The 18472-nt window shown below is 38.6% G+C and overlaps 1 protein-coding gene across 3 annotated transcripts in view; it reads left to right on the top strand.

The window, feature by feature from the left end:
- tbx5a (T-box transcription factor 5a) overlaps window positions 1-18152 on the top strand; it is a 20077-nt gene extending 1925 nt beyond the window's left edge. For 2 of the 3 annotated variants that reach the window (XM_089020249.1, XM_089020248.1), the window contains exons 3-9: window positions 18-112; window positions 418-537; window positions 1297-1444; window positions 11868-12020; window positions 13325-13416; window positions 14691-14914; window positions 15936-18152. In XM_089020249.1, coding sequence (XP_088876375.1) covers window positions 18-112; window positions 418-537; window positions 1297-1444; window positions 11868-12020; window positions 13325-13416; window positions 14691-14914; window positions 15936-16540 — 1437 coding nt within the window. In that variant the 3' untranslated portion in view covers window positions 16541-18152. The remainder of the gene's footprint in view (window positions 1-17; window positions 113-417; window positions 538-1296; window positions 1445-11867; window positions 12021-13324; window positions 13417-14690; window positions 14915-15935) is intronic. The other variant, XM_089020250.1, reaches the window with a different exon arrangement.
- The last annotated feature ends 320 nt before the right edge of the window (window positions 18153-18472 follow it).

Here is an 18472-nt window from a genome sequence, read left to right as displayed (position 1 = left end):
GTTTTTTTATTGTGTAGGGTATGGAGGGCATAAAAGTGTACCTACACGAAAGGGAACTGTGGGTGAAGTTCCACGAGGTGGGCACCGAGATGATCATCACCAAAGCCGGCAGGTCAGATGTCACGCGCACGCACACACACACACACACACACACACACACACACACACACACACACACACACACACACACACACACACACACACACACACACACACACACACACACACACACACACACACACACACACACTCACGGACCAAAATCGATTGCTTTTCATCACAAATATCGATCGTATTAAATGTATATGTATATTAATTTTAAAATAGTTCTATGTGGAACATCGACATTGTTGTTGTATTTTAAAACTTTCAATGTTTTTGATGGTGTCCATGATGATTTTTTTTGCACCTTTGTAGGCGGATGTTTCCCAGTTTTAAAGTGAAAGTCACCGGCCTGAACCCCAAAACGAAATATATCCTGCTGATGGATGTCGTGCCGGCAGATGATCATCGATACAAGTTTGCTGATAATAAATGGTATGTCAAGCTGAAAAATATAATATTAAAAAAATGGTATGATTTTTTTTTTTTGGGTGGGGTCATAAGCCTAAAGAAGTCATTTGTACATTTTGAAATGGAAAGTTTTGAGCTCTGTTTTAAACACACACACACACACACACACACACACACACACACACACACACACACACACACACACACACACACACACACACACACACACACACACACACACACACACACTGCCGTTTAAAAAGTTATGCTCCACTTTAAATGTCTATTTTTGAAAGAAAATAATCATTTTGTTTTGTTTAAACAGTAAGTATATTTTAATGCTATCCAAATTGGAACATTAGCTTTTTTTTTAAAATAAAAAACAAAAATAAATAGCGACGTTTCTAGGTGACTCATATTATTCTACATTATGAAGATTCGGTCGTGTTGTTATAGTTGACTCCCTTAAAAAGAGGGGAAAAATGAGAAAACGCCTGTCGGTATTCTGGCACAAACATATGCAAAACTATTTTATTTATTAGTTTTTTTTGTTGCCTTTATTTTTATACTACTTTACACTTACTACACTGTTAAAACTAATTAATCTGTGTTTTCTTTGCAAAGTCCAAAGCCACCAGTGTTGTTTTGCCTTGCGCGTCACGCGTAATTACGCGTGCATGGCTGCTTTTAAAATCTCATTTTATTACTTTAACGTACGTTTATTTATTTATTTTTCTTCCTCCTACTGATGCAATACCGATCCGTGTAACTACGACCCTCCAGGTCGGTGACCGGCAAGGCCGAGCCCGCCATGCCCGGGAGGCTATACGTGCACCCGGACTCTCCGGCCACCGGTGCCCACTGGATGCGGCAACTGGTCTCGTTCCAGAAACTCAAGTTGACCAACAACCATCTGGACCCGTTCGGACACGTAGGTGCCTAGGCCTGTCTCTTCAATCTATGCGCTTGCGCAATGTTGCTCAAAGGGCACTTTTCAAATGCTGACCAAGATTTTCCTCCAAGCTCTCATTTATGACACGAAATGTAGATCCGAGGTTGCAGATTGTTATTAATACATAAAAGTACAAAAAATATATAAAGTAATGTGGCTTTAAAATGTTTCTTATGATATGATATATACTAAAATATTGCTAAAAAAGATACATGCATTTTTAATGGGAAAGTGTATTTGGTGTATTTTATATTATTATTTTTATATTATATGTATATATTTTAAATATATTTGCATATTATTTTGTATATAATATTTAGTACATTTTTATATGACTTTTTATATGATAGTATATTTTTTATATTATTTTATATATAGTATTTAGTATACAGTATTTTTAACCTTAGGCAAGACGTATTTCACTTTTTTGGGGGGGGTCCATTGCAGCAATTCTAAAATGAAGATAAAACTTCCCATTTATATAATGTGGCTTTAAAATGTTTTTTTTTTTTATGATATGATATATAAAATATTGCTAAAAAAGATACGTAAATGCAATTTTAATGGGAAAGTGTATTTAGTATATTTTATATTATTATTTTTATATTATATTTATATATTTTAATATATTTGTTCATTATTTTATATATAGTATATTTTTATATGACTTTTTATATTATATTATATTTTGTAATATTATTTTTTATATAGTATTTAGTATATTCTTAACCTAAGGCAAGACATATTTCACTTTTTTGGGGGGTCCATTGCAGCAATTCTAAAATGAAGATAAAACTTCCCATTTATATAATTTGGCCTTAACATGTTTTTATGATATGATGAATAAAATATTGCAAAAAATATACATGCATTTTTAATGGGAAAGTGCATTTAGTATATTTTCTATTATTATTTTTATATTAAATTTATATATTTTCATATTATTTTATATGTAGTATTTAGTATATTTTTATATTGTATTATATTTTTTATATTATTTTATATATAGTATTTACATAGTATATTTTTAACTTAAGGCAAGACGTACTTCACTTTTTTTTTTGGGGGGGGGGGGGGGGTCCATTGCAGTACTGTATTTGCATTGCGAAGTTTTCTTCATGGCAACCCATAATGCCATATATGTAGCGATATTTTTTTAAATAGCAACATTGGCCGTGCTTCTCCTTGCAATATTTCACTTTCACAATAAAAGCGTACTTTAATTTGAAATATCGAAAATGCACGGCAGAATGATTTTTACGGATATGATCCGTTTTTTCTTGACCAAAAAAATATCACCAATACTAACTCACAAAAAAAATCCTTACTCTGGTAAGTGAGGCATATTATTTAAAATGAAACAGCTTTAATTTATAAACGATCGACGTTTATGTCTTCGTTGTGAATTGCACAACTTGCAATTTGATCCGAGTTTTTTGATCTGTTTCCTTGAAAATTTCAGTTCATCCATTTTTAATATCCTGTTAGCATGAACAGTTTTCAATGTACGCCAACGTCGAATGAAACTTTTGAAAGGGACTTTTTGAGTCCTCGTTCACTTTCACAATACGCACTTTTTTCACATTCAACTAATGAGCGATTGAGGAAACTTTCGTGCACCGAACATGGCCCCTAAAATGGGAAGTCCACGTGCATAAAAAAGGAAACCTTTTCCTTTTTTTTTTTACTTAAAATGGGCCTGTTAGCCATTTCCTAAAAAACTCATTATTTCACACTACCCCGCCCCTAAACATCTGTGGCCCAGTGCACACACAGACACACACACACACTCCATCACAGTGTCTCCATGTTAATAAGGAACCTGTTGGCTGTAGTTTGCCATCGACCCGTTGATGTTTTGGAGTAACTATTAAGCCTAGAGTCATTAAAGTGTGGGGGGGGGGGGGGTCGATAGGACAATAGCTGCATGCTTTCCATTGACCTTGTAGTCCAAGCCAGAATGAGCTCATGCTAGTAGATTTGATCACCAGGATGAGCCAAATGGCCACGTTGCCCCCCCCCCCCCCCCCCCCCCCCCAAAAAAAAAAATGCATCATTAGCACAAGATATTATGTTGCAAATAAAATAAAATACACTTTGGATGGCATTGTAAGCTTTTTGGCAGGACCAAAATGTAATTGATGGACATTTGCAATGCAATGGGCGGCCATTTTGTGTATTAGTCAAGTACAAGGCATTTTGGAATATGCTTGACTCTGGTCTCGTTATGCTAATTTAATATGCTAACACCTCCATGCACCCAATAACATATTTACAATCTTTGAAACACATTTGTTTTATCTTCGTGCTTAATCACTATAAAGTGCACATTTTTGTGATGCATTAAGGCGACATTTTTGTAGTAATAGGTAATTAATGAATTAAAAATCATAAAAAAAATACATTCTGAACACAAGTGGTATGCTAAAGAATCACTGAACGGGTTAAAAAAATAACATAACATATAAAACGTTTCAAACAACCAAACACAGTGGAGGGAAGAAATAATTTAATAATAATAATAATAATAATAGATCGAAAATAGATAGCAAATAGATAGGATTATTTCAAATTATCAAAGTAAAGAAAAGTCCAAGTCAGCTTTATTGTCAAATATGCTATAATAATAATAATAATAATAATAATAATAATAATAATAATAATAATAATAATACATTTAATTTATAAGTGCCTTTCAAAACTTTCAAGGACATAGCTAATAGATAGCGAGATAGATATGTAGCTAATAGCTAGCTAGCGTGATAGCGAATAGATCGAAAATAGATAGCAATTAGATAGTGAAGGATCAAAGTAAACTAAGTCCAAGTCAGCTTCATTGTCAAATATGATAATATAATAATAACAATAATAACTTTCATAATAATAATAATAATAATAATAATAATAATAATAATAATAATAATAATAATAATTTGTTTAGATAGGTCGGCTAGGCTTTAGCTGTTTGTTTACCAAGCTAGCTAGCTAGGTAGCTAGCTAGAATATACTTGTTTTAAAAATACCGGACAATATTTTTCGTTTTTTTAAGGTAAAGTTCAGTTGTATTTAAGGTATGGTACAATACAATCACATATCAAGTTTATAAACTTTGTAATATTGCAGGGCGAATTCAAATCATGATTAAAGTAAATTGTTTAAATTTTTATTGATGTAAACTGTTTGTGTTTAAACTTTGCTGTCATAGCTAACGATGTCAAATAATGATAGCTAAGCAGTTGACTTATTTGAGACAACGACAATAATAGTTTTGTGACGGAATGCTACCGGCCGAGATTAAATCCGTCAATCGCAAAAAAAAGTTGTGTTTACATTTAGGTTATCAATATATTTTTAACTTGCTTTTGATGAACATTTAGGCCTACTGCGCTACTTTATTTTTCATATTAGTCTGCAAAATGTAATAGATATGATTTTGACAAATAAAACCTATGTCTTGCTTTTGATGAACATTTAGGCCTACTGCGCTACTGTATTTTCAATATGAGTCATGATATTGGCCAAATTGGTAAATCTCAGCATTTTTTTGGAGCTGCTACTTGGCTGTAAAAAGTTTGAGCAGCACGATAATAGACATTTCGTATACAAGTGAGCTGCCACGCATCCAAGTCACACCTAGTTAGGCCGGGAGGGCCCAGCTGGCCAAATGAAATCTGAGCTGGGATGGAATGTGAGTGCTGTTGTAAATTTTGGGTTGGCGGGGGCGATTGGTTGCAGCGTATGTATGTATGCATGCATGCATGCATGCTGTCTGTCTTATCGTTTTGTCTTTGGTGCCCGAGGGAATCATAAATGACTTCGCTACATGGTCTGCAGGCCAGAACTTTGGGTCTACAGGTTGTGTTAGTGCAGCTGGATGGAAGAAATTAGCGGATACCAATTGCAACAAGGGCGAGTGTCACCGAGAACCTTGGTTGAGGATTATTTAGATCGTCGCGATGGAAACAATGAAGCTTAAAGTCTTAAAGGACAACCGACGCCACCGGTCAAGTTGTGCCCGTAATGTGTAAAATCACTTCAAATGACTTCTACTGAGCGTATTTTACAAAGATTTCACCGCATATAGCTATATTTTACGTTTTAAGACTCGCACTGAATATTCAGGAAGTATTTTTTGGGGAGTTGGTGACGATTCCTGACGTGACGTCACGGAGGGAACGCCCCTGACCGAGAAAGCGACACACAATGCATTTTGGGTACTTTGGACTGAACATAGTGAAGAACATAGTGAAGAAAATCAAGGCTTTTGGCAATGCCTTATACACCGGTACCTTGAAATTCTACTGTTAGCTTTCATCAATTTTTCATTAGAGTCACCGGTGGGAAGTGTGGAAATAACTTGATTGGATTCATTTTTTTAACTCATTAACTGCCAGACTTGCAAAAATGTGTCCACTTCAGTGCCAGGGTTTTTGTCATTGTCACTCAAATTCCAGGACCCACAGAATTTTAGGACTCCATCAACATTCAATGCAGCGTTAGAAACCTTAGACTCTCTTCTTTCATCAGAAAGAGTTAATTCCTAAATATGGGTCTGGAGTTATATGAGCTTGAAATGAGGGCGACTGTCCAATGCAATACATACATATTGATTATATAGCGCTTTTAACAACAGCTGAAGATGTAACTTAGTGCTAAAATGGAAAAAGGGGAAATGCTGCCCTATTATGGAACAGCAAAAAAAAAATGCCAGAGGCCATGTCCAGCGCCTTATCGGCACCCAAGCATGAAAAAAAAAAACAAAACCCGAACAAATTCGGGAATGGCGTTTGTACGTCATATTTTCAATTCCCGAATAAATTCGGGAATGAATTACAGAGGGAGAGTAAATCTAAACTCAGATAAGGCAGTTGCATAAGTGTGCACACCCTCCCCCTACAACTACCACATGACATACTACTTTACGTGGGTGTTTGAATGCAACGTCCCCAGATTCAAAGTACCTGTTAGAGACCCCAATTAATGTTCAGCAAAACAAGTCATTGAAACGGAATTGTGTGCATTCCTCTTTTTGAACGCTTTCAATTCTGTTCGAAATCTTCTGTTTGGGGTACGGAGTAAGATTTCGGAAAGGATTTGAGGGCCTTGAACTGCATTTAGATTTGAGTGGTAGAAGTGCGGAAAGAGTAATAGCAACATCGGCCCTTCCCAAACGTTTCTAATCCCGGGACTGGAACTGGGACATGATGAGGGGGGTGTAGAAGGGATCTCTGATGTGGTCAAGACTTGAAAGCGAGAAGGGCCAAAAGTGATCACTCACTATCATTAACTATTATCATGGCGAGGGGGGCAAGGGGGCGGGTTAGGAGTGGCTTGAGCTCGGGTTAGAACCCCACTGGGTGGTCCCACGGAAAACAGCCCTACCACCACCTCCATATGGATATTGGGAAGCCGCAGCGAGCGTGCAGTGTTATTTTCCCGAGGGGGTGAAATGTGCATTTAGGCAGTGACATTTTTAGCATCTTAAATCCATCTTAGTGGGATGGTGGTTTTGTAGTGAATGGACATTGCGTTGCTAATAATAATACATTTCATTTATAAGCGCCTTTCAAAACTCTCAAGATCACTTCACAGTCACATAATACGTTTTTTTTCTGTGGGTGAGCAGCGGCGGCCACACGCGCCAGCGTTCACTCAACCCGGAAGTCACTCAAATAGAAAGCTAGCCAATAGATAGCTAATAGTCAGCGAGCTAGATAGGTAGCCAGCCAGCTAGATAGTTATATAGCTAATAGCTAGCTAGCTAGATAGCCGGCCAGGGAGCTAGATAGCAAATAGCTAGCAAGCGAGATAGCTAGCTAGATAGCTCATAATACATTAGGATTTCACAGCCGATTGCTTCAACACTCGTGCACAGCTGGAATAATACAACATTTAATCAATATGAGGACTGACATGAATATGTTGCTAGAATAATAAATATTTTATTGGTATAATACAGTAAAGTCTCGTTATATCGATATCGGATATATCGATAGTCCCGGTTATATTGATACTATTTCTATGCACGCACGGAAAAAAGTACATGCAAACAGGGTCGGATATATCGATAGTCCCGGTTATATCGATATTTTTTCGGACTCCCTTGAATATCGATATAACGAGACTTTACTGTATATATTGATTTATATAGCGCTTTAACAACATGAAGCTGCAACAAAGTGCTCAACATGGACAACTATACTATACAGGAAATATACAGGAAAAGCAGTCACAAAGATAGTAGAAAGCAAATCTGAATCATGCTGAGTCACTCTAATAGAACAATTTTGGTATGCAAGTCTTAAGTTACACATTGCCGTTGAAGCAAAAGTTGGTGCGAGATGACATCTGGATGTCACGATATAGCCAGTGAATACTCAAGCGGCATGGCCATAAGAGATGACCCACTTAGGCGATCTATTCTTACCAAGCATGGAAAAGGCCGGGCCCCCTCTTGTGCTGGTATTTTTGGGATTGTAATATATATGCTGCACTTCTACTATATATCTATACTGTATAAATCTATAAATCGCTAACTAAAGCAATATCCACATTGTATTATATTCATCGATGAGAAGGTTTCTTCAGCCGTCATCTGTACAAAAGTGAAGGTTTCGGACGTTACACAGACGTATTGTATTATATTATATTTATTCTTGGAAAACAAATGTTACTGCACATTAATAATAATAATAATAATAATAATAATAATGAGAAAACCTTTATTCGTCCCACAATGGGAATTTTTTTCAAATAATAATAATAATAATAATAATAATAATAATAATGAGAAAACCTTTATTCGTCCCACAATGGGGATTTTTTTAAAATAATAATAATAATAATAATAATAATAATAATCATCATCATCATAATGAGAAAACCTTTATTCGTCCCACAATGGGGATTTTTTTAAATAATAATAATAATAATAATAATAATGAGAAAACCTTTATTCGTCCCACAATGGGGATTTTTTTCAAATAATAATAATAATAATAATGAGAAAACCTTTATTCGTCCCACAATGGGGATTTTTTTTAAATAATAATAATAATAATAATAATAATAATAATAATAATACATTTCATTTATAAGCGCCTTTCAAAACTCTCAAGGACACTTTACAGTCACAGGATATTTTTTCTGCGGGTGAGCAGCGGCAGCCACACGCTTTAAATTGTATAAAAGAATTAAATCATACTCATAGTTTGGCACCTGCTGATTCAACTATTTGTGGATTTTTTTTTATTACAGTGTATTTAAAAAACAAAACAAAAACATTGATATAATTTCGTCTGTGTAAGCTCTGTCGTACAGGAGTGGTCCATCGATGAGAAGGTTTGATGACGGCTAAAGAAACCTTCTCCCCGATTAATATACAGTAAAGTCTCGTTATATCGATATTCAAGGGAGTCCGAAAAAATATCGATATAACCGGGACTATCGATATATCCGACCCTGTTTGCATGTAATTTTCTCCGTTCGTGCATAGAAATAGTATCGATATAACCGGGACTATCGATATATCCGATATCGATATAACGAGACTTTACTGTAATTTGTTCCCATTATTTTGGCTTATCGTCTTTCCCAAAGCTTTCACTTTGCTACTTTTTTGATATCTGACCAACACATTTTTTTTCACTTAATTCATCTTGTATTTTTCAGTTTGAGAGTGAATTTTAAATTTTAGGTCAGCATTATGAAGCAATCAAAACCACCAAACCAGGAAGTGGGTCGCAGTGCAAACGAAGGCCATTCAGAACATACGACAGTCCAAGACCAAGCGCCCCATCTCTCAATCCATCCAAAATGAAATCCCAACTGCTGTTTAGTGACCGGGGGTCACTCACCACGTTCATGCAAAAACGCACGGCGCGGACATAAAAATGTCCTGTACAGATTCGGGCTTTTGCCAAAAGCTACCCTAGCGTGAAATGCGATCAAGTTCAACTGGAAACTAATAATGGAGGCACTATTGTATCCTTCTATGGCTTCGGGAGTTCACTCGGCCCCCAAAGAAAGCCTTGTGGGGGCATGCCGGAGGTCAGTGTGGCAGTGAAAGGCAGGTACAAAAACAACCGTCCAGATAACAGATAGGCCGGAATACCAAAGGTGGAAGGGGGCAGGGAGAGAGTGGGAACAACAATAGGGGGGGGAGGCAAAGGGCCATGCTCTTCTCTACGTTTGAATCCAAAGAAATCAAAGAGGTTTCCTTCAAGGCTGTTGACATTTTGTGTCGCATTCGAATGAATAAATAGCGGCGAGGAAGGAAGTTCAAGTTCAAGACCGATTGGACGGCAAAGCAGGCGCACGCGGGCCTTCTGCGAGTCGTCACTTAGCACATTAGAAGGCGGCAGGAATATCTTTGGGGTTACATAAGGAACGTTTTAGAGCACGTTTGGCAGAAAAGAGACAGAATCATTCAGACGCAATTTCAATATACGGGTTGATTTCAAAATGTTTTCATACAGACAGCTAATGAGGTGCATTGTAGAGTATGCGACATTGTTTGTTGTAATTCCACTATATATTTATTTGACAGATTTAAGACTCTTTTGCTAGGTTCAATCAAATACAGTGAGACCTCAACTTACGAACTTAATTGGTTCCCAGACAGAGTGTGTAAGGTGAAAAGTGTGGATCTCAAAAAATAATTTCCCATAGGAAACCATTAAAATGGGAATAATCCGTTCCCGGGTTTCCATAAAATATACTTTTCAACTAAATAAGCCTAAACAACTACACACAACATACCTTATTCTATGTATAATAAATGTGCTATTATATTGTAATGAAACAAATACACTGCATTGTATCATAAAGTCACTTTATTTACATTTTGATGGTCATTTATGGCTTGATGGAATGGCGTTGGAGGTCGAAGGTGAAAGGGAATTGCTGTTTGGAAAGCGAGGCGCATTACATGAGGACTTGTAATTAAAGAAATAAACTGTGCTGTCAAATAAAGTATTATTTACCTTTTTGATGGCCGTTGATGGCTAATGGAAGGAGAGTCACCTTCCATAAGGACTGTTGGTAACTTAACCTCTGGTGCTGTTTGGTCGTGTGCTTCCGCCGAAGATCACTCCGCCAGCCGTGGTGGGTGTGTATTATGAAATTAGTACTTATAATAAGGTTTCATTTTCATAAATGTGACGTTTGTAAGACCAAAAGTTTGTAAGTTGAGGTGTTTGTAAGTTGAGGTCTCACTGTAGCTGTTTATTTGGGGGCAGGGTTTCATGCTTTGGCCACGCCTGTAAACTGCTTTGGATGAAGCTGGATGTCAAGTTACGAAAAAAAAAAAAAAAATCTCATTTGCTGATTTTCCTCCCTACCCTGCTTTAATGACGGAGAAAAAGAATGTTTTTTGGGGGCTCGAAGTATTAAATCAGGAACCAAATCCTGAAAAATATTGGGTAATATGGGAAAAGGGATAAAATACACATTTTCACATATTTGTTATTTCAGTGATACTTGCACTATGTACGTTTTTTTTATGAAACGGTTTTGCACATTTACAGTATACATCTCAGTCTGCTGACATTTTTATTTTGCTTTTCTTAGAATATCTTGTTTTTCTATCCTTTCACCCTCTCCCCCACACCACCCCCTTTTAAATTGCTGCTGTGGACTGTGGAATTTACCCATTGCGGGACCAATAAAGGTTTTCTGATTCTGATAACTCATTTACGCTGAGGGTGTTCATACGAATACAGATAAATTAATTTTCAAGTGCATTAATGTAGTTTCTTGCCACCATAGTTATTGTTAATTATTGTGAATTATATACTCTGTTTGATACTCTTTTTTTTATATTTGATACTCTGTTTTGATTTTTTAAATGAATTTATCTGTGTTTATATGCACACGCTCAGCGTAAATGGGTTAATGTTCCATATATTCTGTCATATTTTTTATTGTTGATGGAAATTTGGATACATTTGTCAAAGTGGACAATCCGGATTATATTTAATGCAATTCAGACTCATTTGCACAATAGATAAGGTGGGTCATATCCGTTTTTATTGTTATTTTCTTTGAAAAGTTCACCCTGAAATGTTACTTAACAGTAAAAAAAAAAAAACGTTTTAATGATTATGTGCATCCAAATATTTTCTATGACGCTTGTTAGATTAAATAAAGTTGTGATCAATATTTTTTTTTTTTTCTTTCTAGTGGTTGCATCCTATTAATTACAACACTAATATTATAATCAGGATCCAAAACGTTTATCTGAAAGGCTTTTCGTCCTCCCCTGAAAAAATCCCATCTCACTATCCCAGTGGATTCAACATCATTATCAATCGTACCTCCTAACAAACAGCCAATCAAATTTTGTCTCTATATTGCACGAATCTATTGGTGTTTTTTTTTAAATTATTATTTATCCATCCAGATCATCCTCAACTCGATGCACAAATATCAGCCCAGGATCCACATCGTCAAGGCCGACGAGAACAACGGCTTCGGATCGAAGAACACGGCGTTCTGCACTCACGTCTTCCCCGAGACCGCCTTCATTGCCGTCACGTCCTACCAGAACCACAAGGTCGGCTCCCTTGCACCGCCCCGAACCAGATTCGTGAAAATTATATTGAATTTACATATTAATAAACCCAAACGTCCAAAAGTACACATCATTCAGATTGCATTGAAAAAAGTCACTGACGAACGAGACGGCGATGGGGGAGGGGGGGGTGTTCTCTAAAGTTAGTCTTTCATAATAATAACTATTATTTTTTTATATTTTGGGGGAGAAAGCATAACAACAAATGTATTTTTAAAAGATTCAAGCTGTTTAAAAACGGTTTCTTATCGGACGTAATGTGAGTAGCTGTAACTGTCAAATGAGAAAAAGTTACGTAACATACGGAACGAACTAATTAATGAAAGTTATTTATATTGTAGTTAAAAATAAAGTAAAAAATAATTATGTACCGAACAAATAAAATACTTGCCCCCTAAATTGCAGTTATTTTTTTAAATGAGTTTGAAATTGAGTCCTCTTTTTTTAATGCGGAAATTCACAAAAGCTTCTACGAAAAATGCGTAGCGCACTACTACTAATAACATTTCGCACACAGAAAAACTCGAATAACCTAAATTAAAAATCAAAAACGGGTTGCTTTTCGTGCATTATTTTTGTGTTCGAAAGAATAATATTTTAAATAACCACACATCTGAAATAATTTGACGTTTCTTCATGTGGGTTTACGTACAGTCAAGCAAGCCGTGTGTCTGCCCTGCCTGGCCCTAATTCGTGGAAGAAAGACGAAATGTGTGTAAACAGCGTCTGTTTAAGATCATTTAAACACGTGGACGTCGATGTTTTTTTTTTAACTTTTGGGGGATATTGGGGGGTTGCTCAGAGCAGTTTTGGGGCTCGTAATGTCTCTGCAACCAACTAGCAGGAAGCAGGTTCTAGGAACAAGCAGGTTCTAGGAACAAGCAGGAAGCTGCATTCTGGAGAAACCATTCATTACTCTCCAACCTGCTATTGATGGAGGTTCAGATCTTAACCCCCTGGGCTAATTATTGGGGCTTTCCAGACCTGCAAAAAAAAACACATTCTGAAGTGCAGGCACTTGAGCACAACTGTTTAATAACCAAACAGGGCAACATCTGCACTAATAGTAAGAAAAATGTTAATAATGTGCTATAGGCCGCCATGTGTCCACTCCACCTGCTAATGCTAATGAATAGTGCTCAAATACTCATTAAGATGCTTATTTTCAAGGGACAGAAGGAAATTCATATCTATATTCTTATTCTATTTGATCAATTCCAAAATATGCTACACGTAAACAGAAATAGCCAATCTTTAACTGGCTTGTTTCCCTTATTTTCTTTTAGATCACACAGCTTAAAATTGAGAACAATCCGTTTGCAAAAGGTTTTCGGGGAAGTGATGACATGGAACTGCACCGGATGTCCAGGATGCAAAGGTAAATGGCCGTTGGCTTTGCATAAAAGCCAAACAATGACCTGTACTATCCGATAGCGTGTTTGCTGCGGTACAGGTTCATATAGTAGGTTTGCCTTGGTAACGCCACTTTAGCTTAATGCCAGCAAGCAATTGAAAATGCCATTGACCGGCTAATGAACAAAATTGTGACTTTAACTGTAAAGTGACCTTGAGAGTTTTGAAAGGCGCTTATGAATGAAATGTATTATTATTATTGTGTTGCGGTGTTACGTACGGAATTCTGTATTGGCTGCAGTGAAGTGGAAAGAGTGAAACTGTGCCTATAATAAACACCACTCATAATGTTCTTTTTTAAAAATCAAACGCATTGACATTTCCATTAAAAAAGGTTGATATGGGGGGGGGGGGTGGAGTGCATACAAAAATCGGTCACCCAAAACTTTGTGTCCAAAGCTTCACGGGCTACATGTTACGGAGCAATATTCAATAGTTGGAGTGTACCTCATTTTATGGCCCGTGATGTGTTGGCACGGCTTTCATTAATGGATGACTTCCTAGCATGGAAACGTGTCAAATGAAAGCAATTAGAGGGTGTCAGTGACAAAGCCTCACGGGCCGGTTACGAGTGTTAAGTAGCGGTGGCATTAGCATAACACTCTTGAACTTCGACGACATTTTCCGTTCGAGCACACGTCATTTACGTTTTGGAACGTACATTAATGTACACGTACTGTATGTATTACCCATGGGGTGCACACAAAACACATTTTCAAAGGACAAAATCTGGTCTTGTAATTTAAGGGCCCCTTCACGTAACCCTCCCCACACACTCACCCCGACCATTCGAATCGCCACTCTTCCCAAAATATTTAAGAGCAGCCACAAGAATCAAAGAGCCAAATTCAAGTCTGGTTCTGCAAAAAAAAAAAAAAAAAAGAGTGGTATGACGTCATCATTTTCAGTCTTGCAGTACTATCAAAATACATGGGAATGCCATTTGTATATTCTGGTCCTGCCAAAAAAAGAAACCCTTCATGTTTCAATTGACATTGCGCTGCTCCCCCCTGGTGTGTGGTCCTTTTTTACACTAGGGGGCAGTATCAGACTTACAAAATAAATAATAAATGACAAACATGGTATCTTCTAAGATCACTAACTTGCAATAATCATAATTTTCAGGAAGGCGTTCAAAATATATGGCCACGGGTTTTCGTTATAGTCAGAACAAAGCATTCTGCGCATATTCTGGATTTATAACATTTGGGTTTTTGTTTTGGGGGTGTGAACACATAGCACCAAGGATTACCCGGTGGTCCCTCGCAGCACGGTGCGCCAACGAGTGAGCTCCAGCCAGAGTCCGTTCAGCGGGGACGTCCAAGTTTTGGCTACCCCGAGCACCCTGAGCTCCCAGTACTCTCAATGCGAAAACGGCGTGACGAGTACCTCGCAGGACTTGCTGCCCCAGTCGGGTTCCTATCCCCTCCCCCACGAGGAGTACCACTGCATCAAGAGGAAAGGTTAGACACCCCATTTTCAGTATCAGATATTACGACCTAGAACGAAGACTGGATTTACAACCTACAATGTGTTCCAAGAGACATAATTTTAGTCCAAACGTCGATATACAGTGATAACTTACGAACTTAATTGGTTCCCAGACAGAGTGTGTCAGGCGAAAAGTGTGTATCCCCAAAATTAATTTCCCATAGGAAACCATTAAAATGAGAATAATCTGTTCCCAGGTCCCCATAAAACATAATGTTCTACGTTTCTAAGCCTTAAAACCACACAATATACCTTATTTTATGTATAATAAATGTGCAATGGTGTTAGAATTGAAGAAATAAACTGTACTGTATAATGAATTCGTTTTATTTACCTTTGTGATGGTCGTTGATGGCTTGATGGAATGGAGTAGCCGGTTTCATCAGCAAGAAACACTTGAGGAACGTAGCCTTCTTCTTTCACCATCTTGAGAAATGATCCCTTGTAGGTGCCTTCTCTGCGATAATTTTATCTAGTTCCTCATCAATTGTGTTCTGTTTAGCTGGGTTGATAGCTTTTTGAATCAAGTGTACAGATGGCTTGTGCGGGTCATTTGTGGAGCCTGATTGATGGGATATTTTAACCTTGCAGTCTACACTCTGCCTATCAAAGTTGAAACGAGTCCAAATGTCACTGTTTTCTATCCATTTTGTCACTCTCTCTCTGTCGTCTGCCTGTCTCTTTAATGTTTAACCCCCCCCCCCCCCCTACTGCTGCGTTCTTGACCAATTACGTGGCTTTAACTGAAGACTAGTGGCGGGGAATAGAGGACAAAATCAAGTCGGCTGCAATTTTCTTGTGAGGAGAACGGGCTTGTTCACGAACGACATCAATCATTGTGGCAGCTCCGTGTGCATCCCGAAAAATAGTTTGTATGCCAAGGTTAAATGTTCAAAAATTTAACATTCGTAAACCGAATAGTTCGTAAGCCAAGGGGTTGGTAAACCGAGGTATCACTGTATTTTTATGTATTTACTCATTTTGTAATTCCAGCAGCAGCAGCAGAGGATGACTGTCACTCAAGTGAGCACAGCTACAAGAAAGCCTATTTGGAGAGCTCCTCCAGCGAGGACGACCATTACTACCGATCAGTAGGCTACGCACAGAGTCTAGGCTTGGCCGCCGGGCCCTACCGCAGCGAATCCAGCCAGCGGCAGGCCTGCATGTACGCCGGCGGAGCGTCGCAAGGAGCCGAGTCCGTTCCCAGCTTGGAGGACATCAGCTGCAACACCTGGGCCGGCGTATCGCCCTACGGGAGCTGCTCGGTGGCCACCATGCAGCCCATGGATCGACTTCCCTACCAGCACTTCTCGGCTCACTTCACATCCGGCTCGCTGGTGTCCAGACTGGGCGGGGTGGGGAGCCACTCCTCCCCGCAGCTGTCCGACGGTCACCACGCCGCCATGTACCAGAGCTCAGTAAGCCACCAGACTCTGGGTCGCCAGTGCAGCCCCGGCGCCGGGATCCAGTCGCCGAGCGCTGGCCTGCAAGGCAACGAGTACCTCTACACTCACGGCATACCACGCACGCTATCGCCTCACCAGTACCACGCCGTTCATAGTGTTAGCATCATGCCGGAGTGGAACGATAATAGCTAGGGGAGCCCGTCGGCGAAGACAATATCTTCAGATCCGTCTATATTTATATATTTTTTTGCTCGCATATGCATCCGGCGACACCAGCGAGATATCGGCGAACGGACGGAAGAATTCCATTTGCGTCATGTGAACTTGACGCTTGAACGCACATAAATACTGCACAAAAAACATATGGTGGACTTTCAAGTGACTATTTTAAGTTTATCGCTCAAATACGTCCATCTATCGGAAAGTTGGACTGTATCCCCGCTGGTTATTCTGTATGTGTAGTCAATTACGAGGTCAATGGTGGACGATGGGAGAAGAGTGGAGAAAGGATGGGGTGAGTTAGCAAAATGCTAGAGTGGCCTATTTTCATGCCTGGCGCCAGTCTAGCATGAGTGAGGATGCAGTTTTTACTTCATTTGGATCCTGTGTATCAGGGGTGTCAAAGTCCTTTTTTGCCAGATTTGGCCCCCGGGCCTTGACTTTGACACCTGTGCTGTACACAGTACGTAGAAACAGAAACAGAAGCAGAAGATGATTTGCTGGGGTCCTTGCATGACATAAGCACACATGCTATGATGATGTCGTCGGCCGTCAATGTTACCTTGGTAATTGTAGACCGCCTAGCACCCCTCCTTCAATATGTGAACCCCATCGGGTGTGATTTAAATATTTCCTCGCTGTCTACCTGCTCCTCAAACAAATTCAGAAAAATTGAGTTCGACCAGCTTCTTTGAAGTTCAATATTCAATATATAGATATATTTTTGTCACCAAATTTGCAGATGCGCTGGGGGTGCGTAGTGCATCTACCAAATTCACAAATAAGCTAAACTGGCCCACTGCCACTGGCAGGTATCTCATTGAATTATAGCAATGAAATGAAAAATGATCAATGCAAAAAAACGTGTTCTGGACAAGTATTTTCTCAAAGATCCTGTAAAGTGAAAAGAAATATGACAATAGGGGGTGTCATTGACAAATTCGGATGACTTTATAAAATCATGAAAAATCAAATCCTGTTTTCAAAAGCTATGTGCATATCCACCAAATCGACAGAAACCACACCTCGATAATGTATGTCGATAATCATGTCGCTAGGTAGACAATAACAATTCTTTTGCATGTTGCCCCAAATCACCACAAAAATCATTTTAGGTGAAATTGAGTGAAAGGATTATCATTCTGAAAACTGGCACTTCTCAAACAATAAAATGAAAAACAGTCCTGCAACATAGCAGCGGGACACCACCAGGGAATGGACTTTTATGAAACATATTTGGTACACATTATGTGGGGGAAAAAAAGCTAAGAGTTAGTGTTGCCGCATATCCTTCCATGTGGACAAAGGGTTATTTTTAATACTTGTTAGTCGCTAGAATGTTATTTGTCAATAGTATTTATTTGTCAACTATGTAAATCACGTGGCCCGTCCATGCATGTAGTATTCGTACATTATTTTACAGCCCCCCCTTTTTTTAGTTTTGTAAACGATTTTTACAAACACGCTCCGACAGACGACGGGAGAGGACTATGCAGAGGTCAGTATGTATCCAAGTTCAACGTGAGGATATTTGTTGTAAATATACATGTACATACTGTAAAAGAAAATTTGCTAATAAATTTAAAACACAACACCCTTGCTTTTTGTCAACTATGTTCTTCAGTCAGTACGGCGACTAAGTGAAAACAACGCCGAGATGTGTCCGAAAAAAAAAAAAATCCGGGACGCAAAAGTCGCGTCGGGCTCACGGTCAGCGCCGCCGCCTCGTTGACACAGTTCGTTTGTTGCAGACGGCCTCTGGGGCAACCAGTAGCACTTTTTTGCTTCGCCGTCCGCCTCAGTCCGAGCGTGTGTGTTGGGTGACCTCTTCTGGCTTCTCCGTTAGCCAGCAGGGAGAGCGATTTTTCGACAGCTCGCATGCGTGGGAACTCGTGCGTATTTGGG

The sequence above is a fragment of the Hippocampus bargibanti genome, linkage group LG18 (assembly GCF_051943395.1).
Source record: "Hippocampus bargibanti isolate YZ-2025 linkage group LG18, ASM5194339v1, whole genome shotgun sequence".
In the NCBI taxonomy this organism is placed as follows: domain Eukaryota; kingdom Metazoa; phylum Chordata; class Actinopteri; order Syngnathiformes; family Syngnathidae; genus Hippocampus; species Hippocampus bargibanti.
The sequence above is the reverse complement of the archived record's forward strand: the minus strand, read 5'-3'. Positions and strand labels throughout refer to the sequence as shown.